The sequence below is a fragment of the Simochromis diagramma genome, unplaced genomic scaffold (assembly GCF_900408965.1).
Source record: "Simochromis diagramma unplaced genomic scaffold, fSimDia1.1 OVJJ01000603.1, whole genome shotgun sequence".
Classification (NCBI taxonomy): Eukaryota; Metazoa; Chordata; class Actinopteri; order Cichliformes; family Cichlidae; genus Simochromis; species Simochromis diagramma.
The window spans coordinates 25,278,312-25,299,275 of NW_024387414.1; the positions used below are offsets into that span (position 1 = coordinate 25,278,312).

At 40.6% G+C, this 20,964-nt stretch overlaps 1 protein-coding gene across 1 annotated transcript; it reads right to left on the reverse strand.

Annotated features, from left to right (window-relative positions):
- Positions 1-977: 977 nt before the first annotated feature.
- On the reverse strand, positions 978-17,385 carry rbms1a (RNA binding motif, single stranded interacting protein 1a). The gene is made up of 14 exons (XM_040010733.1): positions 16,786-17,385; positions 14,709-14,848; positions 12,054-12,112; positions 10,963-11,054; positions 9,838-9,995; positions 9,067-9,146; positions 8,829-8,929; positions 8,547-8,596; positions 8,356-8,446; positions 6,865-6,915; positions 5,952-6,053; positions 5,275-5,343; positions 4,942-5,016; positions 978-3,007 (listed from the first exon to the last, which is right to left on the reverse strand). The coding sequence occupies exons 1-13, from the start codon at positions 16,834-16,836 to the stop codon at positions 4,948-4,950; spliced, it is 1,113 nt and encodes a 370-aa protein (XP_039866667.1). The 5' UTR covers positions 16,837-17,385; the 3' UTR covers positions 978-3,007; positions 4,942-4,947.
- Between the last annotated feature and the right edge of the window lie 3,579 nt (positions 17,386-20,964).

The window sequence follows — 20,964 nt, forward strand, 5'->3', positions numbered from 1 at the left end:
TCCCTGGGATCAGCTGTGCTATGTCAGAGCTTAAGAAGGGAGATCCGGCACATGAGTGAGACTACAAAGCCTGGGTGCCCGAAATAGTGCAGGAAAGGGCTGGGGTGCGAGCACACATGTCGCACTTGTTGCTAATTTGATCCAGTATAAGTTACATAGATTAGAGCAGACTTACAGTCCTTCAGAAATGATCTCTGGATTCAAATATGCTGGACAGCTTTGGCTCTCAGCACCCTCTGCTGGCAGATAATTGGTACAGCCTCTACTCAAGGGTTTGAGTCCAGTTTACAGGGATGTCAAACTCATTTTACATCAAGAGCCACATACAACGTAGTTAAAGACATTTAACTATACATTTAATCTCTGAGATATCTTTATGTAGGAAGAAGAAGTGCAATCTCAACAGCACGTCTCAATTTTTCTACATGATAAATGTGTAAAACTAGAGGAAATGGTTCTGGTAGCTCACTTTTATAAAATGGAAAAGTTTTTGCTGATTGATAAAGTATTTCCTTTTTTTCTTTAAGCTAAATTTCTATAGTAGAAAATGAAGAACAAGAACTTTCCTGTCATTTAATTCTTTATCTATCACTTAACTACATTTAGCTGTGTGGTATGATGGCTGCGGGGAAGCTATTTATCAGCAAGAAAAGCTATAAAACCTATAAAAATACAGATAAAACTCCAGAATTTATGCCCTCCATCTTTTTTTTTTTCCAAAGCCATCCAAGTTTTTCCCAGGCTGATTCTGGTCCCAAGGCATTATATTGTACCAATTTATATTTATTATGATAATCTATTTACTTATCAAGCACAGTGCTCGTCAGTAACTCAAATGTGGCAATTAAGGAATCCTTGTGAGTGTAACATACCTAAAAAGTCCAGTTAGCTAGCCCCAGAGTACAGTACAGTACAGAGACGTGAACTAATGCGTAAAGTCTGTCAGTCAATTAAATTAAAGAGATCGGAGTCACGTCTGAAAAAGAAAAGAGCATTTTATTCAGCACTGGTTTTGTTCCAAGGAAAGAGCAAGGGGAAACTTGAGAATCAGCAGAAGGTGGTAGGTGAAAGCAATGGGTTTTTTTTCTCTTTTTTTTCCTCATTTTTACATTTTTTTTTCCAGCAACAAATGTTCAGTAAGGGAAAGTACACTCAGGTAAGGCCTGGCTGTATTTTTCTACGTTGAGCATTTAATGCTTACTATTGATTGTGGGCAGATGAACGGTGACCATACATCTTTTACCATTTCTCTTGTCTCAGAGTGGTGTAGAAGTAATACATCGTAAATGTCAAGAAGAAAAGCTAAGAACACAAAACTGTTCACTTTTGGCCCTGAACATATAATTTACACATCGCATTCTTAAGAAACACATCAGCCGTGTGATTTCACCATCCATCTAATATTAATGAAATATCGCAGTTTTTATTTTATTTTTTAAGTATTCCATCCATGATTGTTGCATATATTTTGTTTTGCACAAGGTAAGGCAAGATTTGGGTTTTTTTCCCCCCACTCATCCAAATAGTTTGAGATCTACATTGTTAAATGGAGAGTAACCAAAATCGTAATATTAATTTTGAAGAGGGAAAATAGAAGTCAGAGTCAGAAGAATGCAGCAAATTCCTGTTGCCTGCATTTCATATGTTTCAAGCACACACTAAGCCATCTATTTTACAGAGAAGCCAGTATTTGTCTTGCTTTTGAAAAGGAGGAGCATCGCACCTGAAAAGCACTCGTAATGTCTAGAAAAAGAAAACCCGGAACAGAAGCAATGACAAATACGGATGGAAAATAAAAAATAAAGCACAATGTTGCCTTTTTGAAGATCAGAAAGTGTAATGCTGCATGTGGGAGAAAAATGTTAGAAGTCCTGTTTAGCCAGCTCCTGAGCGTGGCTTCTGTTCCCCTTTTGTCCACCCTGGTGAAAAGGGGCTTTACCTGCAAACCCCACCACCCCAGCGGACGCTAGCAGAACCATGAGGTAGATTACGGGTCAAAGTGACCACAAGAGAAACAAAAACCCTCCCAAAAACGATGCCGCCTGGGTGAGATACATGCAATTTCATAAAAGTACAGCTCTCGTTTCAAATCATGTCATGAATTTGTTGTTGTTTTGTTTATTTATTTATTTATTTTTGTAAAAAAGGAAAGAAGAATATAAGGATTTCCCTTGCTCTGAGTTTGTCACCGTTCTCATTTCTCAGTATTGCCGCGGGACTCTCATTTTCTTTATTGCTACCAGACGACTAGATAGCGCAACGCTCAATGGAAAGCCTTGTGATTCCACACACACCATTTTGCTCAGTCCGATAAGAAATGTGACACCTGATCAAGTTTTGATGAAACAAGGTTGGAGAATGTTCGATATCACGTAAGGAAGGCACCTTTTCCAATAGTAAATTCCTAATGAAATGGTCACTCGTATCAACTGTCGAGTGCAGTTTTCTGAGCTGTGGCAAAGTCGAAAACCAAAGTGAAGTTATTTTAAAACTTCAAAATTCAGTGCAAACGAGGTCTGCAAGGTTTTTGTCCATATACCACGAATAAAGGAACTATCAAATCATAGAAACCTTGATGGGATAAGGAGGGAGGGAGTGATATCTCCATCTCATGCATTTATTACCACATCGTACTTGAATGGGGAAGGTGAGGGTGAATGGGCACAGGTGGGGATGGAGGGAGGTACGGGGGTCATCTGGCAAGTGTTTGAGAATCCTTGAAAAAGAGGAAAACAAGAACAGCATTTTGTATTTTTTTTTTTTATCAAAATAAATCTTGGTTTTTCTTTTTTTTTTTTTTTTCTCCTTTTCCCCCCCTGTGACTCGCTGGCTGCTTGAGTCTGTTTACACTGTCCTCATTTTCAACTACAAATGTTGGGGCTGTGCAAAAAAAAAAAAAAAAAAAAAGTTCATGTTTCTGGTCCAATCAGCAGACAGAGACTGTTATTCCTGTGATGTCATCAGCAACTTCCCACCTGCCAACTGGCTCACAAAACAGGAATGTGGCCTGAAAGACAAAGAAAGCAGAAACAGAGATATAAAACTTGATTTTTTACTAAACAGGGGCCACAAAAATACACTCAACTGCTACAGGTCAGCTGCTCCTTAACGCAAATATCTACCGTATTTTCCGCACTATAAGGCGCACTTAAAATCCTTTAATTTTCGCAAAAATCGACAGTGCACCTTATAATCCGGTGCGCCTTATGTATGAATTCTGGTTGTGCTTACTGACCTCGAACCGATTTTATGTGGTACACGGTGCTCAAAAATCTGTCAAAAAATGTTTTAGTACGACCTTGGTAAGCTACGAAGCCGCACCGGATTGTCGGAGCATTACGGCTCCCATAGTCAGGAGCCTTGCGGAGTAATCTGGGTCCAAAACTCCGTTCGCTTCGAGTTAAAAACCCTCTAAATTCTATCATCTTTAATAAAATGATCAGCGTTTCTGCTTTACCGGGTGTAACAATTAAGTTTAACATCCAGGCATCCATAAAACCAGAATTTATTAAATTTAACGGAGTTAGAAATTAGCAGGAAGTTAGCTCGCTAGTTTCCACCTAAACATGATATAGCATGTTCTGACTGAGAGATTGCTGAAAGAATTAAAACGTACAGCTCTGCTATCACTTCCAACATAAATGAAGACAGAAAACTACACAGCAGTGACTTTTGTAGTAGTTACTGAAGTTGGGCTAGCTGGTATACAATGATGTGCTACGTGATCGATAGCAACACAGCTATGTTAGCATAACATTAGCACAGTGAAGCTGGAGGATGAATGCTAACTTTTTCCACTCTATAAAAGTTAACGTGAGGGTTCCCGATGGTTAGGGACAAACACAATCGCATTGCAGGTTGCTGTAAATGGAACAAACTTCAGTCAGGAGAACAACTGAGATAATCCATCCACAATAAGAGGTTAGTCATTAATATACTGCAACAACATGAGAATAGAGCAGCTGTGAGTGAATTTAACATTAATGAATCAATGGTACGAAAGTGGAGGAAGCAAGAAGAATGATTTGAGTAAAGTTTGACTTATCTGATTTTGTTTCGCTTAATGCGCTTTATAATCCAGTGTGCCTTATTAATGAAAACAGACCCGTTCATCAACAGTGCGCCTTATGGTCCGAAAAATATGGTAATTGGCCAATAACATAAATAAGTTGACTGTACTCAAATGCAATCCGCAGTCAACTTATTTCCATGTGAATATGACAAAAGTGAAGAAACTGGCTGTGATGCTATCATGTTAATATGGAACCAAAAACTCAGAGGGATGTTTCCAGCAACCTGTTGAATCTGTGCCGCAAAGACTCAAGGCAGCTCTGAAGACACAAGGGGGTCCAAACTGGTACAGGCAAGGTATAACTAATGAAGTGGCCGGTGTATATCTATAAACACACTTGAGATTTGAACAACAATCCTGAACAGTGCAATTAATCACTACAGAAGTCTCGTCGTTCAGGGTGGCCCATTGCTAGCTAAACCATAGGGTCGCACAAACACAACAGTCAAAGGTTAAATGGAGCATAGCAGACATAACAATCACAACCGACTAAATTAATGATTTGAACTCAGACATATACATTCCCACGAGTCTGTAATCTACATTTTCAGTATGTTTGTGATCTTGTGGTAAATAAGTCAGTAGGGCTTGACTCAACATGCCTTTGCTCAGGTGTTATGTGTGCACTCAGGCAGCCGAGTGAGGCCCAACGCTTAACTTAATAAAAGAGACAACTGTAACAGAGTAGCTTATATAAACATTTACAGTACTTTGCGTTCGCACAAAGGTTTCTCCTCAAAAGTTTTGTATCATTACAGAAATTCATCCCGGGGCTTTATTAGGATGTCCACTTGACTGTTACGTGTCAGTGAAGCTGCTGAAGTAAACACTCAAGTTGTTGAGATTTACGTTGGGAAACCAAAGCATACCTGCATCTACTTGCTGAGTTGACTGTAAGGGGACGAGTTGTTGGAGGAATCCACTTGCTGCGGCGTGCCATTTTCCTGAAAAGCAAAACATCAGCATCTCTCATTTAGAATCTGATAATAACCATCCTCGCTGTGTGTGCATTGAGATAATTGATAGTTTTAGAGGACAAGCACCTCAAAAACAATCCAGGCCCTTATGAAGGACAGGCAACTGGACTGGCTGTTTCAATTTTGCTTAAGCGGTTTATTGTTTTAAGACGTACGACACCGTTAAGGCAGAAGCTGAACATTTTAAATGAAAAGTTGAATATGATAAAGATAGAATAAACCTACCGGTGCTGCCTGCATGGTGGGATACTGAGGCATGTAAGCTCCCTGGACACCTGGGTTTGCTGGAATATACTGAAAGATAAGAAAAAAATGAAAATAATTCAATAGTATATTACCTATGGAGATGCATGAAAGACAGTTAGGCAACTCAACTTTATGTGCACAGCATTTTCAGGATGACGTTTATCCAAAGGAGAATGTCAAAGTTTGGTTGACAAAAAAACCTCCTGTAACTGTAGCAGTTAGATGCTCATGTTATGTTCTTATAACTGCATCTGCATATCCCCAGATGCAGTTATAAGAACCCAAAACATCTGTCACGTATGAATGAATTTAACTTCCTTAAAGCACAAAAAAAAAAAAAAAAGTGTCTTCTGGCTCAGGCTCAATAAGAAAAGTGTGCCAAAGGCCCTTTTTTTAAAAAATTAACATGACCTTATTTGCAATAATGACACACACACACCACACACACTCACAAGGTGCAATTGCCAGCTATACTACAGCTGGTAATAACCAAAAATAAAGATTTCATCTTGCCAATTCACAGATATCTGTGCACAGTGTTGCAATCATAATCATAATTGCTGCTAGTGTGCTGTTTAATGGTAGCACAGATTTCATTTGATTAGTGCTGTGTGTGTGTGCATGAGAGATGGAAGATATCCCAGAATTCCACTCACCGCTCCAGTGTTTCCCAATGACAGCTGGCCCATCTGCTGAGTAATCATGGCTGTTGGGTGCAGTGACATGGAGGGATCCACAGAGGGCGACATCACAGAGGCCTGAAAACACAAAGTGGCTCAGTTTTGTGGCACACGTCACATGAGTCAAGTCATTTATTTAAAAACAACAACACCACACAGGGAAGGCAGTGATTGGTACAAAAATAACAAGTGTTACTCTCTGACATATATACGGGTCAGCACAGGCCAGCGAGCTGGGGAAAAGGACAGGCTTTCGAAACACATCCGTAACACTAACTGTGACGGTGTAGTAGTTTCAGGTCAAAAGAAAACGCTGCACATTCAGAACATTGTCTTCTATGCTAGTAAATTATGCAAAAGGTGTGGTGTTGCCAGCTCTAGCCAGTTTTCAGATGGAGTATTGCTTTAAACATGATGCCCTCAGGGAACGGACCATTTCCTAACAAAAAAAAAAAAAAAAAAATGGGGGAGGGGGCAGATCAGCAGAGACACTTGTTCCACTGGAAACCATCTGTTGGAAGAGTCAAAGAGTCACAAGACTGTCTCTGCTTCAGGCATTTCCTGCTGGATCCAGAAAGCGGGAGAAGGGGGGGGGGGGGGGGCAGTGGCTGGAAGCCTCTTTAGTTGTTCCATTTCTCTTTCATACGCAGTCCAACACACACTTAAAGCATGCAGCAGCTATTTCCCAGAACTTGTCTCAGCCTCTGGCCTTCTCATGTGTTTGGGGAAGTTTTGTAGCTGGACTTGACTGCATCAGCAGAACAGGGGGAATAAAGTGACACTGTGAGCGGCTATGAGCTCAGAAGTTTAGCTGCAGTGGCACCACACACCCATTTCCTGTGCACAGAACACGACGCAGTTTATAAAGCCGTGGCTGCAGCTGCCTTACCGGGTGTTGCATGATGTATGGTTGATGTGCCACCCAAGAATGACTCTGCACCTAATGACGAGAGAGGCAGAATGAGAGACAGATGCAAAGAAAGAGGATGAAAGCAGCAAAACGTGTCGCCCATTTACAAATGCAAAATATTTTTATCTCATCTCCACCTCAGTAGTTTTATTTGTGGACTGTATAAGAGTAGCTCTGCACAATTTACAGTTCAAAAGTAATGGATCATTTGAACCTTTGGCCATTTAAGAATTAATATATATGACAAAGAAACTAGGATGCATACTAGGATAGAAATTGAATGATTCTAACAGTCTGAATCACAAGCCACAGGCGAATCAGCATAAACGCTATCTATCATCATAAAGACAGCACACTCCTGCTCAGACATAAGAGCCCCAGTAATATCCAAAGCCATCATCTTTTTAAGTAAAAGCCTGGTTGCTTCTCTTGCGTGGCACTAAGCACACCAGTGGCTTCATAACTCCAGTTCTGCCTTCAGTACTGAGCCTAATCATCTCCATTAAGGAGTTCATATGCCTTACTAACAGCCTGGGTGAGGTCCACCCTACTTCTGCTGAACTGCTCTTTCCCCGAAAACCCTTTTTTTTAAAGATTTGTTTTTACAGTTTTTTATAAGCTTAAGCTGATTTGTTGTTGTAATCAGCTGCCTTCCTCGTTTAACTATAAATGTAAGCCTGTTAGATGTTAAACAGTTATCATTTAAATTTGGTATGGGCAATATACAGGAAAGCTCTGGCAGTAGAAGATCATAGTGTTGCAAATGTAAAGGCATTGCTTTCTTGGAAACAGGTTAAGAATCTATTGGAGTTCGTGATTAACTCCTCACGTGATCCGAGTATCTACTACACAGCTCTTAAAACTCTGAAGTGAATTTATCTGCGACCATCTGGCAGATGGCTGGTGAAAAAAAATAAACTCAAATCAAAACTTAAATTTATCCCTCCTGTGCAAGTGACAGACCTTTTCAGTGGTTTGAGGTATTTTCCACACAGAATGTCATTCATTAAAACTCTTTGGCAACAGGAAGGAAGACGTGAGAATTCAGAGAAACCTTGACTCAGAGATGATGACTGTGCCTGCTCAAATGACGAGTTTGTTCCAGCGAACTCCTAAGCTTACTGTCAGATAACACAAGCTCTGTTCACACATTTAAAAAAAAAAAAGTAAAACCACATGGAGCTTCCAACGTCTGAGGCAGCCCAGGAAAATTACATTCATCCATCCATCTTAACTGATTTAGGATGTGGGGGTTGGAGGGGTGGAGCCTATCCCGGCAAGCATTGAGCAAGAGGTGGGGTACACAGTGACTAGGCTGCCAGTGTAAGTTGCATATACAAGCAAAAAGATCCACCAGCCCACACACTGTAACCTCAAATGTGGAATACAGAGGAGCGGACAAGTATCGAGAAAGCGGTTCAGCTCTTAGAAAGGATTTTCTTGGCCCATTAAAGGGATATTGTGCAGTACCTGGTAAGCAGAGACTGGAGACATGTAGGGAGGCATTGTGGGCTGCACAGTCATTATCCTGTTGGTGACTGGATAAGGAGAAGCATAGTACCTAGGAAACAAGACAGTATTTTACAACAAAGCTTGGGAATTATGAGGCTAGTAAAGTGTGAAATGAGGGCATGAACTGTTATAACCAGAGTGCAACTTACCCGTTCTGTATAGCTGCTGAGGAGGGGTCATAAGTGAGAGTCATTGCCCCCTAAATGACAAAACCATCAAAAAGGTAGAATTACATAACTGAATTATTAGTTCTTACTACTTTAGCGTAACAGTAAAACACCATGAAACCATAATTGGTGAAATTACCCTTTCATTTCAACGGTATGGCTCAACAGACCCATACAATATTCTTGATAGACTTGTTAGAAGAAGATTGATTCTCAGTAATAAAAACGAGGTCGCATACATGCAAGATAGATGACATTACGTACTAATCTGAGATCCGCTGTCTGTCCGTTGGGAACAAATCCGCCGTGAGCATGTTTCTTCCTTTGACTGTCAGCAAACTTACACAGCAAGGGCTGAGAGGGTGCTGGGGAGGAGGGATGTGGAAAAAAAAAACAAAAACAAAAACCCTGACATGTTAACAATCACTCAACAATTATTAATCACCGCATCTGCGGTTTTCATCTGTGGGAAAGTATCCAGAAAGGGGAAACTCTTCCCTACCCAGAGCTCCAGAAGTCGTCTTGATAAACTTCCCATTGAAGTGGGAGATGACTGCATTGCACTGCTCTGTTGTGTCCATCCTGATGGAGGAGAGGATGAAACAACAACAAAGACTCATCATCAAGTGACACAGAGATCATCTAAAGTGCAATCTTCTTTAACGCAGTGATGCTGGCATGACTGGAATAACTCGGATTCTCATTTTTGTGACCATTTACATTCTGTAGGGTTTATAGCCAACAACCGGCATAGATATGTGAAGTGAAACAGGAGGCAGTATAGGGTTATATGTCCAGTTATCGATGACTGCTTTGGGTTTTGCACTGTAACGCCAGATTCTGGAGGAACACAGACAACACAAACACAGCCTGTATGCGTCGTGTTTGCTGTTACTGACAGCAGTGTTATGCAAAAGCATGTCTTACACAGACAATGAGCCATAACTGACTCTATTTAATAAGTCTGAGGGCAGAACACAGGCTTGTTTGCTCTACATTGTAATAAAATGGTACCTCAAGTGAGCTATTGTATTACACAATGTCAAAAGCAAACGGTAACAGTAACTAATGCACTGTTAATTCTATGTCTAATAAAGGAAGGCAGGTTACAGATTGCTGTGCTAGGACAGGAGCTGCACAGTGCCACTGCTACTTCATAACGCAATTCATCATCATAGGTTTGCTGAAGGTTTATGTTGCACCTCCTTTAATACCGATCAAACAGGGGAAAAAAAGAAAAGAATGTTCTTTCTGTGAGTCTCTTGTGACAGACCTGGCAAAGCCCACACCTCGGCTGTTGCCGCTGTAGTCTCGTAGGATCCGCGTGGAGACGACCTGACCAAAGGGCTGCAGCATGTTCTCCAGCTCTTTCTCATCCACAGACAGAGGCAAGTTGGAAATGTACAGATTTGTGGGGTCCTGTTCCTGCTGCTGCTCGTGTGGAAGGAGACAGAAAAGAAGAAATGCACTGAATGCTTTAGCATCATGTCACGATGAAATGAAATCAACACTCACAAAGGCTGTGTTGTGCCATTTCTCTACTGACAAATGAATGCACGACACAAAAAAAATAAATTCTCTGCATGAAACTTGCCTGGGCGCAGATCAGCTAAAGTGTGGTTAATGGCTAGAGGAACATTTGGTTAAACAAGCTCTCCTGCACACACAGACACACACACACACACAGTGTTACACACTTCATCCGCACTGTGCAGCAGCTCAGCGCCTCCACAGTCTTCCCTAGAAACAGCAGGAGAGCGGCGTAGCCTAGCTACCGCAACACACAAACTGCGTTCAGCCATGTTTGCTCCAAACAAAGCAGCTACATGCAGGTCTCCAGTGAGCCACCGCACACCAGTGAATTCTAACCCGTGAATTCAATCACACGCAGCATGCATGTGAAAGGGAAAGGACTGGAAGACATTAGCCCACTATGAGAGAAATCACAGATATTATGCAAAAATATCCTTGTGTACTTTACTTTCAATTGGCCACAGAGGCTCGGGAATGCCTCAACGCTTAAAGTGCTGCTATAACAGAGCACTGCTGCAGATATCACTATGTATAAATAGCAACTGCAAATACCCAATAGCAGTAAAGTTCCTGGTAAAATTCTGTATAGTGTATAAAGGAGAGTGGGTAATGTGTTGCACTGACAGGTTATTTGGCAGAGAGAGATGTGACATCTGGTTTCTACAGTGAAAGTAAATGGGGTCACGGGAAGAACAGCTTGTCAGCTGAGGTCATGTGACCGGTCTAATGTCATTCCCCAACACACAGTGGACACAAGCGTGCACGCATTAAAAAACAAAGGAAGAAAAAAAGCACAACCCCAAAGAGATGTTCGCAAGCATAACAAATATGCACAGACATGCACATGTGCATGTACCAAACTCACCTTGGCCATCTGGGCCTGTATGCCGCTGGTTTTCAGAGCATGGACTGCTTTTAAAGCAGCTGCTGGGCTGTCAAAGTCCACAAAGCCGTAACCTGGAGTTTGCAGAATAGTATTTACATCAGCAGTCAGTAAGTGATAACATCACTTACTGAGATATATATATATATATATATATATATAAAAATTGCTTATTCTCGTAAATATAACAACATATTTTATACGTGAAAGACTCATAAAAGAAATCTTGTAATTGAGATGTGTGGGAAATCTTTTAAAGGAATTGCTTTGGGAAGTCTGCTTATTCATTTCCTTCCCCAGAGTTAGACCAGAAGCTCGATAACACTAAGATCCTTGAGCGGGTAAGCTCGGCTAAGAATAAACACTAAAAACTATACTTGGCTTTGTTGAAAGATAAAAAGATAACCGTCTACCAGGACCTCTTCAGAATGAGCAGGATATAATTAATGCATTGTATCCTGTTTATCTGGGCAAAACCTTTGGTTTTCAGCCACCTTTCTGTAGTATTGAAATCAAAATGCTGTACTATTCCTTTAAACCGGTATCTATGTCTCACCCACATTCTATGCATGCCTTTTCACCATTTTCTAGAGCATTCCAACAGTGTGAAAAAGATCTGTAAAAATGCAGTACAGTATGTTCTGCATTTTAAAATGAAGAAAGTTTTTCCGTATTTTTTAACAGTGCATTGAATCTTACCATCTGCTTTCTTATTATACAGCCAGCAATTATGCACCGTTTTCCATTTATTTCCATAAAGTGTAAAAATCTGTTAAATCTATTTGCGGAGACTCGGTGAAACCTCTGTGATACTTATCACACTTCTGTCTTCATAGTGTTAAAATGCAATGAAGATTTTACCAATCAATCTACACTTTCACCTGTGAAGCAAAACAACAGCACACGTTGTGTGACAAAATTATAAACCGGGCGTATTCGCAGTTGGCTTCAGGTCACCTGATTTATAGGTGTGGAAATTCAACAGTGTTCACGTGTTAGGTGGGTCTCTGTACTTAATTTAAAGTTGAACTGTTAGTATATTTTGGCAGCTAGAACTTATTGATCTCACTGACCTTTACACTTGTTGGTTGTCTTGTCCAGGATTGCCTTTGCAGACTGAATCTTTCCATACCTGCGTGCACAAAAGATGTGGACTACTGTTAAAGACAACGATGAATCAACAGCTGAGACTGTTCTCATTGTGTATTATTTAAGATTTCCAGATCCAGATTTCTCTGGATTTGTTTCCAGAGAAATCTCTACATGGAGAGCCTTCATTCAACTTTACAGTGAGGTTAAAGAAAAGAACAGTTCACAGGACGATTAAACCACACACTGTGTAACTGGTTTCAGTTGACATGTTTCAGGCTTTGCTTTATCTCTGACTTTCCACTCAAGTTGAACTCTGACACAAACTGTGAGCTTCTCTACCCGCACGCCATACACACTGAATGCCTAGCTTACATCACCATTCAGACCTTGTTGCTATGAAAAGCACTTTCATTTCTGCTTTGTGCTGCCAAACACCACTGGGAACACGAACAAAACACAAGCAAACATGACACAAACAGCTGCTGTTGCTGCTGCGGGTTACATGAGTGGACGTCCTTTTCCATTTGCTTGTGAATCAGAAGGAAAAAGATTGGACAAAACAGCACTAATTATGGCAACCCACCACATTAACCACTTAGACTGGCGTCTGTACTATCAGCACGTATAAGGCATTCTCACCAGTTGAATCAGGGTTTTGCAATCTGCTTTGCATACCAAAGATGAGCTGTGACTTTTCTATATGTTTCTTTATGGTGGTTGGCACCTTTTATGTGGACACTACGGTTAAACCAGCATGGTTTTTGCATGTCTGCGTTGATTTTTTGGCATCAAACAGACTTTTATTTTTAAGAGTGTAATATTTTACTTTAATTTCAGTAACTATTAAACCACTTATGCTATTTATTTAGCATATTCAGGAAAGGTCTCTTCTTATTGTGTAGGAAACCAGTTATACACAAAATAATAACAAGAAATCATAACTCACCTCTTTATATTGCATTCACACTTAAAATTATGCAATAACAGGCAGACTGCTAGGATTTACTTAAACTAATTACTATCCAACGACAACGACAATGACTGTGTTTGTAGTGTTGGTGCCTTTTGGAGAAAGTTTTAAGAAGTGTGCTGAATATATGGTGAATGAAATATTCCTGTCACCAAGCACTGAGTAGCAAAAATCCAATCATCCTGTCCAAATATGGTCACCTCTGGCTTCAAAAACTGAAGATTGTAAAAGCCGTAATATCAAAGCAGGAGTCCACACAACACAGGTGGTGTTTGATGGCTAACGCTATCTGTTAATCTGCTTAGCTTACTACAATGTGATGAATTGAAAATAAATATATATTCTGCCCAAAAGAACAAAATATGTCTCATGTCCACTCTTAAATTCTTACTAATTAGCTTTAAAAACCTTAAATGTAACAATTTCATGCTGTGCTGGTACAGATGTTAGCTTTCTATTTTCTGTTCTTTGTCCTAAGACAAGCTGACCCTGACCATAGAAAGTATTGAGATTTTGCAGCCATGAGATATCAACTTATCTGCCATTTTTGGACGTGTGACAATCATGCTGACAATTTAAAGTTAAGTGAATAAAACCCCAGATACACAGGCCTAAAGACCGGTCTGCGACCATCTGACAACCATCCATTTCTTGGGAAAAATGGATTCCCTGACCGATAGGCAAAACCTTTGTTGTGATGGTTTTTGGTTGCTAGCAGAATGCTGCAGTCGCCTGTAGTCTGCATGAACCCAGCTAGCTTGTCTACCAACACTGGCCAACTATTCTAAAAATGGCAGTAGAACTGTGAAAAATGCGCCTTTTAAAATGTCTTAGCTAGACGAACATTATTCTTTTCCAGTTTGTGCAGCACTTTTTCAGGGTTTACTACTTGGCCAGTAGGTAACAAGTGTTTGCAGACAAGCTACTGCTAGTGACCAAAGCAATTGCTAAAGGGTTTTTCTTGTAGTACAAGAAAGCAACTACTTACGAAATGGTTGGGGAATATAATTTTTTTCCCTTTTGATGTCCAATAAAGAGGACAGCTCTTGAACAATGGAGCTAGCTTCTAGCTGTGAAAAGTGAATCTAAGGTGGAATTACTTTGGATTGTCTTTAACAGCCAGCAGGGGACGACTCTTGTGGTTCCAAAATAAATTTGGGCTGGATAGAAACCCCTGGACTGGGACCTCGGTTAACATGTTCCTGATACATTTATGGTCACAATTGCTAGTTTCTGATTACACTGAACAAAAGATCAAATTAATGCTGCAAATTTAAACAGCAGGACCATCATGGCGAAAACACTCATGGGTCAATAGCAGGACTTCAGTAACCTGTGGATCAGTGATTCCCAGTGTGTGGGGCTTATCAACCTGGTGAACCACTGAAGTGCCGCTCGTGTACCATAAGAAATCCCTTACATAAAAAAATTAATAAATAATTTTCAATTTTGTGAGTTATTTTAGCGCAAACTACTTATATTTTGCCTTTTCTGGGCCATTATCTGAGCCTGAATTTGTCAGATGTTCTTTCAATTAAAATGTATTTTTAGAAACTGTTGCTGTCCTTTTTTAGAGCTACTATTCAACCCCTTTTCATTTGCAAAGTACAATAAGTGACAAAACATTCGTTTGCACAGCCATAAGCGTATATGAGCACAAACTCACTGGTGACAGAGTTTGATCAGGTCCAGGTCTGTCGTGGCAGGAGGCAGGCCACGGATGTAAAGGTTCGTTTTGCTGAGCTGCTCCAGGCCTGTGCTGCTGCTGCTGTTGCTGCTGGGACTGGACGGAGTCATGGGGTAGGACTGCACACAGGAAACACACTGTTAGGAAATGTACGGGAGCTGGATTATCTAATTTAAACTCAGGTCAAGCGTGATCACAAGAACATTTCATCAGTGTGACAAACACACAGGGAAAACGCTGTCTGCACTAGTCCATGCAGTACTCGTCTAACATCAATAAGCACTGCTCGCTAAAGAGCTGCATTTCAGTTGGTTTTCTACAGCGAGACACACCTGAGACCACAACAGGTCCGCTGGTAGCAGAAGAAGGACTCAAGGATTGGCCGACTTTGAGCTGCTTTTAGGTTATTTGCTTGTATGCCACTCACATTCATTTTAAAGAATAAGGCATGCTAAACATTTGGTGAGTTTGCAGTGATGCAGATCACAGAAACCTCAACAAATATTAACAAATGTTACTAATTAACTACCCAGTTGTGCATAGAGGTACCTAAAATTAAGCAGTCAAACAAATTAAATTATTTAAAGGGACAGCAGCCTAAAAGCAGCTTTCCTACATCTTGAATATGTTCTTATAATAATTTTGTACGTTTCCATATTTCCATCGATCCATGCGTGTTCTTAACTCGCTTATCTGACTTAGGGTCACAGAGGAACTCCTTGAATTCTCTTCCTTTTCTTAAACTGAGTAAAAGGTTTGCCCTTTAACCCCTTAGGTGTAAAAAGACAAATTTCCTGTGCATTCTTTTGCATTCTTATAGGTGGGCCTTTGGGTCTGACATCAGACAGACACTTCCATTTTTTTTCTTACTTGCACACCAAACCACACCACTGCCCTGCAAAGCATTTCCTTCCCTTTACTCATTCATTAAAACCCCCCCACCAGCCACCGCAACCCTCTCCAGATCAGATCAAAGACAAAGCGTGGCGAAATAACACCATCTGTCCATAACCGAAATACAATCCACATTTTAGGAGCCAAAACTGTGCACATGGGCCAAACAAGGCCAACTATGGCTAAATGTTCATAGCAGGTATTATTCTTTCACACATGAAGACCTGATTCCTGCCACAGGAACATCTGTTAGGTCTCTTATGTGTTCAAGTAGAGGCCTTACACTTTTGTTGGTGTGCAATTACAAAGCTTAACTTAAAGCTAAAAAAAAAAAAAAAAAAGCCCATCAAAGCTTCTCCATTAGAGGGCAGCTATGGTATATTTTACTCGCAGGGCCCTCTTATAGCTGATTAAACACCTACACTGAAGACTCATTCTCCCCCTGAAGGGATTCATAGGAGATCGGATTCACATCCCCGTCCTCAAAGTAACGTACAGTACCTTCCGATGAATATATATTACAAGAAAATTGAACCCTCGCTCCATCTTATCTGAAGCAGGGTTCACATTTCCGTTAGCGGCAGAGGTTAAACACCCGTCGCCTCTCTCCTTCCATCTTCCATCTTCAGATGGAAAAGCACAGGGGCACGGCCTTCATTCAGACCAGCCTTTTCTCTTCACCTGAGAGGTCAAAAAGAAGAATGCAGGCAGGCAGGCTGCATAGTTCACCCAGCACACTGACATTCATCCCAGCTCTCTCTCTCCCCCTCTCTGGATCCAACCAGAATGCATTAACCTATAAAATGGACTACAACCGTCATGCACATTGACCAGAGTTGGCCAGCAAGGTTATACGAACGTAATAATTAAAGTATCGGTTGTACAGCTACAGATCGGCTCGGATTTTATCTTTATTTTTTTAAATATCTTCATCTTATTAGGTTTCCCCTTTTGACAAGTGCTGAGAGCAGATGATCTGCTTTCCAAACGGGGTTTAATTATTATCAGAATGTGGCGTGAATGCATGTAAATCCTGAAATGGCTTTCCAATGTCATGTGCTATTATTCACCCCATTTTCTCCCCTCAAAGTGTGATTTAAAAAAAAAAGTAGGAAGAAGGGGGGAAAAACCCAATGTGTGTATGTGTGTGTCTTTGGCCTACCTGCTTACGATTGGCTGTCTTCGGCGGGTTGCCCGTGTTTGCAAAGATCATCCTGGAGGTTACAGATGGATTTTACTTCCTCCCCCCCAGAAAAAAAGGAAAAAAAATCGCACCGATGAGAGCCACTATAGAGACGAAATCCGAGCGGTGTTCGGGAGCCTATCAAATAGCCAGTCGCTTTATAACATCCGCATCATGAACGGCTGCTGGACACTTTAAAAAAGAAGCCTCGGTCCCGCATAGGTACACTGTTACATCTATACAGTCAGATGCACACCAGGCGATGGACCAGCCCTCCGGTCCGGTTCATTGATCTACGACGTCCTGCTGCAGACCGCTCGGCAGTCCCACCTACTACAGACTAAACCATCTCCGCCTCTGCAGGGTGTTTGACATCAAATAAACTGCGTTGCCGCCACCTAAAAACTCGCAGCGGACGCTTGCTTATTGCGATAAACGGACGTGTGGTGTCTGAGGCTCGGTCGAAATTCAGACACAAAGCGGGTTTGGGTTTGGTTTTGGGAAGCACAATCAGTTTGGGCTCAACCCTCGCCGCCTTTCATGTTGTCGTCGTCCGCACATACCAAGCATTCTTCACCCCCACCTCCTGAAACCACACACACAGAGTTGTACACACACACACCCTCTTCCTCTTTGTACCCTTCCCCCCGCCTCCCCCCGACACACACACCCCGTCCAACATAGGCTAGTACATGTCACAGAAGTCAGGATGCAGTGAAATATAAGCAGCCGCCACCGGCCCCGAGACGAGGTCACAGTTTCCCTGTAAACCGCACAATGTGGGACGGAGGCAAGAACACAGAACAAATATTGAATTCAAAAAACATAAAAACATGCTATTGATGTTTTCTGGAAGGCTTCGTGTACTTCATATCACATAATTATGAGTCAGAAGAAGAAATACTTTTTTTTTAATTGAACGGCTTTACATGATTGGTGAGTTCATGAACCCTTCGTAAAAGTGCGTTTTAACACTAACCACTTCACTGAATGATGGGAAAACAGGAATTGTACCTTTCTAGATTCTCATCAGCGGCTTCACTGTGTATTGAAGACTTTATTTAAAGACCAAGCGCTTTAAAAGTCCCGTCCCCCGTCTCCTACCTTTAAGGGCGATAATTTTATTCTAAAAAACAACCAAACAAAACCAAAATGTCTGTACAAAAATCTGAAATTTTGAGTAAAGAAATCTTTTATTTATTGGACAAATAAACTTCACATCCACAGAAGCAACACATTGCTTCTGAATATGGGTCAATTTACAGTCATGGTAGCCTAGTTTGACATAAATAGTAAGTACAGTACCGCAAAATGACCACATTTACCACAGTGCATTGCCTTAATTGTGAAAGAAAACGAGTCCACAGCAGTGTGCAGGTCATCAGAATCTTTTCAGGACTAAGTTTGAGTTTTTCACCTGTGCAAATGATGCAGGGGATTTCAGTGTAGAAAAGAAACAAGCTGCTACAGAAAAGGAATAAATAATAATAATAATAATAACAATTAATAAACACGTAGAAAAACGGTATGATGCTCTTTTTTGGGGGGGGGGGGGGTTCTAAAGAAGGAAACTGCTATATTTTCAGCATCGTTATTATTATTATTATTATTATTATTATTATTATTATTATTATGAAGGGATAATAGGAAAATGATGGCATACAAGCCCGGGCCCAAGCTGAACCATTACCAAGAGGTTTTCACACATATAAAAAGGAGGAAAAAAGGAGGAAATGGTATCAGAGACCACACACGTGTAGATGTGTGTTGTGGATTTGTTGGTTCTAACTTTTAGAGCACCCATTTTACCTTTTTTACTTTGATCTAATTACACTCATTTTGCATTCACATACAAATGTTTAAAGGCTCAAAGCAGTGCCTGCCTCTAGTAGTCATCCTGCTGCAAGTCCTGCTGGAGATTTATAAAGCAGCTCTAAATCCAAATCCCATCAGGGTGCAGGGAAGCTCTTAAAGCATCAAATTTCTCTTCCTTATTTCCTCTGCTGGTAGGATTAAGGTTTCATGCTGGTTTTGAGTTACAAGCCACTTCTGATGTGACTTGAAAAGTCCAATCATTCCTATCTGAACAGTCAGCTGCACCATTTGTTTTCATAAATGTGTTTGTGCACTTGTTTTTATGAAGTTAGGCCATGTTTGATTAATAAACCCAATACATCCAATGTGCTGGTGACAGATGAGGTTTCACAAAAGATTCAAATGTAGATGAATCAAATCTCTGTATTTTTTCATTCTAATTTTTTTCTAAAGCTCTTCTTTATAAATAATTAAAATATCCAGTAGGTCGATTGTTCCATAGAATTTATTTTTAGTTTTCTGAATAATTCCTCCAGATGTTTTAAGAATTGCTTCTCTCCCTGTTTTGACTCTCATCATTTTTGGTAGAATAATGACTGTATGTATTAAAACTATAACAAACAATAAGCCAGCAGAAAGCCTTGAAACAATGTACTTTTGAGGCAAAGTTAATAATGTACGCCCTACTAATTTAGCCCTTGATCCCAAAGGTCAGAGAAACCCATCATAAGGAAGCACATCCTGGTTAAGACTGCTGAGTGTATTGAACTGTGTTGATGTAGCAGGGGGTCCTGAGGGTTTAAAGAGGGAGGGGCTGAGGAATGTAGATGATTATCTGCTCTGTCCACATCCACCAAAGAATTAAGGAATTTGAAATACCCCCTTGGCGCCATGAGCGTGGCAGCTGACGCGTCTAGCGTCGCAGTGTAGCTAGTAACGGTGCTGGGTGAGATCATACGAGTTGTTCTGTAGAACTGGCTCCTGTCTGGCTAGAATACAGGAAACAAACAGAAAAGCTTTTTCACAACTCCAGTAATGGTGTGGTTTGGCTCAGCGTCTGCGGCTCCTTTGGGAGCAATGAAATGCTTGATTGCTGAAAAAGGAGAAACCATGAAAACATCACAGCGGTCTTCAGCCTTTATATAAAAATACTATTTACTTTATACACTACTGTTTTCCATGGAAATGATACTGATGTGAGGGCTAGAGGTGGCAACTGGTTAGATTCATTACATTTAGAAAATACATAAAAAGGATTTGTTTGACAGCACTCACTGGATTGATCAACACTTAGAGCAATGGGAACATCCAAGGATCTCAGTGAAGATCTAAGAAAGAGAATTCTAGAGTTACACAAGTTGGGAAGGTCTCTTGGGCCATTTGTAAACAGCTGCAGATTCCAGGATAATCAGTAATTTGGATGCGTCGCCACTTTGGCAAGTTCTGGAAAAAGAAACTTTTGCCCTCAGATGAGAGTAAATAGGTTTGGATGTTCAGAAACCAAGGCTCACGCCTTCTATTAACTGAAAACTGCTGGAAAACCAGCGTCACTGTCCACAGTGAAGCTAGTTTTACATGGCCATGGGCTGAGAGAGAGAAAGAAGCCCCTGCTCCAAAAAAATCTAAAGCAAGAAAAACACCTTTTAGTCAGATTAGATAAAGACTGAGCTATTTGATCACAATGACAAGAGGTATATAGGTACTGAGGAGTGAAGGTGAGGCTTTCAAACTAAAAAAAATGGACTGACTGTCAAGCATGGTGGTTGTAGCGTCATGCTCTGGGGCTGTTTTGCTGTCAGTGGTAAATTGCACAAAATGGATGGAAGAATAATAATGAAGGGCTACCTCCAAATTCTTCCACTTCTCTTCAAATCTAATTACATCAAAAACAGTGAGACAGTTCAAACTTGGTTACTGTTAGTTTGGCTTGACTTGATGGCTAGCAAAAGCATCTGGTCAAGGTGCTGCTTGTTAATAGACATTTTAATATAAGTTGATGTGTATGTTTATATCTGACCCTATGTGACTTAGAGAAAATACAAAATAAATTCAAGCCTGTACACCCAATTATTGTTTCTTGAGTCACTAAATGTGTAACCTGTACAATCATTCCTCCCTGGAAAACTATACAGCATACACAAGGGCCGAGTTGTCCAAAATCAACATGACAGTCATGTCCATGATGAGGGTATGTAAATGACATATTTAGTATACACATCCAGAAATGCATATACTGTATGCATATATATATATATATTGTACATATATTTATTAGTTTCAGATTTAGCCATTCTTATATTTTGCTTGTTTTACGTTATTGTATTTTGCACAACTCTGTTGCTT